Genomic DNA, 1,365 nt, shown 5'->3' on the forward strand with positions numbered 1-1,365 from the left:
GCTGCTTTTTCCAGCTCCTGCGCGGCTGCTTGTAGTTTCCGTTACCACGTTATACCTGTTCCGCCGCCGTGTAATTGGACTTTGTAGTTTATGCATTTTTGGTCACTTGCCCCATCGCAGCCGCCCCCTCTGTATTTACCAAGGATGTAGCGGACTTCGTCCCCAGTTTGGCTGGCCGGTTGGGCACCTAGTTTGCTTCTGAATTTCTCGATTTGAGCGTTGATCAGCGCTGCCGTCAAGACTGGCTGGTGTGCAGGTTTGCCGCATGCAGTTATCAGCTTGGTGACGGCTTTGTCAGCCGTATTGGTGCCGCCGTCGTCTACCTGCGCTTGAGCCGTGCTTGTGCACTCCGTGGACGTCGCTCCGTCTTTGTTAGTGCAAAGGCAGATCATATCGTTCATTATCGCCTTGCCTACTGCCGCATTTCCGGCTGTGCCATCACCGCGTGTGCTCGCGTCGCGCGTGTTGATCCGAATATTGCTTTATCGAAAGTAGTCGAGTCGGTTCCGTGTATGGCGAGTCGGATGTGCTTCAGCGCGTTTTCGTGTGCTTTCTTTACTGTCTCCGCTGCTTCGTTGTATTTGGATCTCAGCCGGTCCGCTGTTGCTATGGCGGTTCTTATGGTTGCCGACGCTTGACGTTTACTGTGTCCGTTAACCGCTTGTGCGTATATTTCCGAGCCGTCTGGCTGCTCTTTGTGTTTCAGAATCCCCTGGACATGTTGCGTCCAAGCCTTTTGCTTTGCTGCGTCGTCAGCCCCCTCCTTTAGTTCCTTGTACTTTCCGTTGGCATCCTTTACGAAGCCGTCGTCCGCCGTTGAGATGTTAAGGTTATAGATCGGCGACCTGAGAGACTCGAAGTCTGCCGGTTCATCGCTGAATCCCGATGCTTTCGTCGCATGTAAGAGGTTATATAAATCTCAAAGCGCTGAAAATTCGGAGGCGTGTTGGTTTGCTCCACTTTGGGCTGTTTGCGATAACGTATATAGGGCAACAGTTAATTGTATCAGCATTGTTAATCTATTGCCTTAGGAAAGAGTTACATATGGAAGACGCGCGGATGATTATTTGCTTTTTTCTGTTAATGCTGGCCCGGTCAAAATTTTCCCATGAAGTTTGTTTTAGTGGTGTTTCACATGGTGTAATTGTAATGGTGACGTCGGCTTATGACTTTAGTTATGCTTAGGGCGTCAGCTATGTCTTTTTACGTTACTTTCTGTTAAAAGTAAAAGGTGGGTGCAGCTGCACCTGCGGAGTATGTAGAGGCTTCAGAGATTGCTTTACCTTGCTAGCCTTTTTAGCCCATTTGCTATTATCAGTTTCTGACAACCGGTCGAATAAGGAACAGAGATCCCGAGCCACGTTA

General features: G+C 49.5%; 1 pseudogene across 1 annotated transcript in view; it reads right to left on the bottom strand.

Annotated features, from left to right (window-relative positions):
* The window catches only part of TEOVI_000261000:pseudogene, a 1,379-nt pseudogene extending 361 nt beyond the window's left edge, over window positions 1–1,018 (bottom strand). The window contains 2 exon segments of the mRNA in view: window positions 1–440; window positions 443–1,018. The exon segment at window positions 1–440 is cut by the window's left edge and continues 361 nt beyond it. Of these exon segments, the coding sequence occupies window positions 1–440; window positions 443–1,018 (1,016 nt within the window).
* Between the last annotated feature and the right edge of the window lie 347 nt (window positions 1,019–1,365).

This window comes from Trypanosoma equiperdum (assembly GCF_001457755.1).
Source record: "Trypanosoma equiperdum strain OVI genome assembly, contig: ctg_573, whole genome shotgun sequence".
Taxonomy (NCBI): Eukaryota; Euglenozoa; class Kinetoplastea; order Trypanosomatida; family Trypanosomatidae; genus Trypanosoma; species Trypanosoma equiperdum.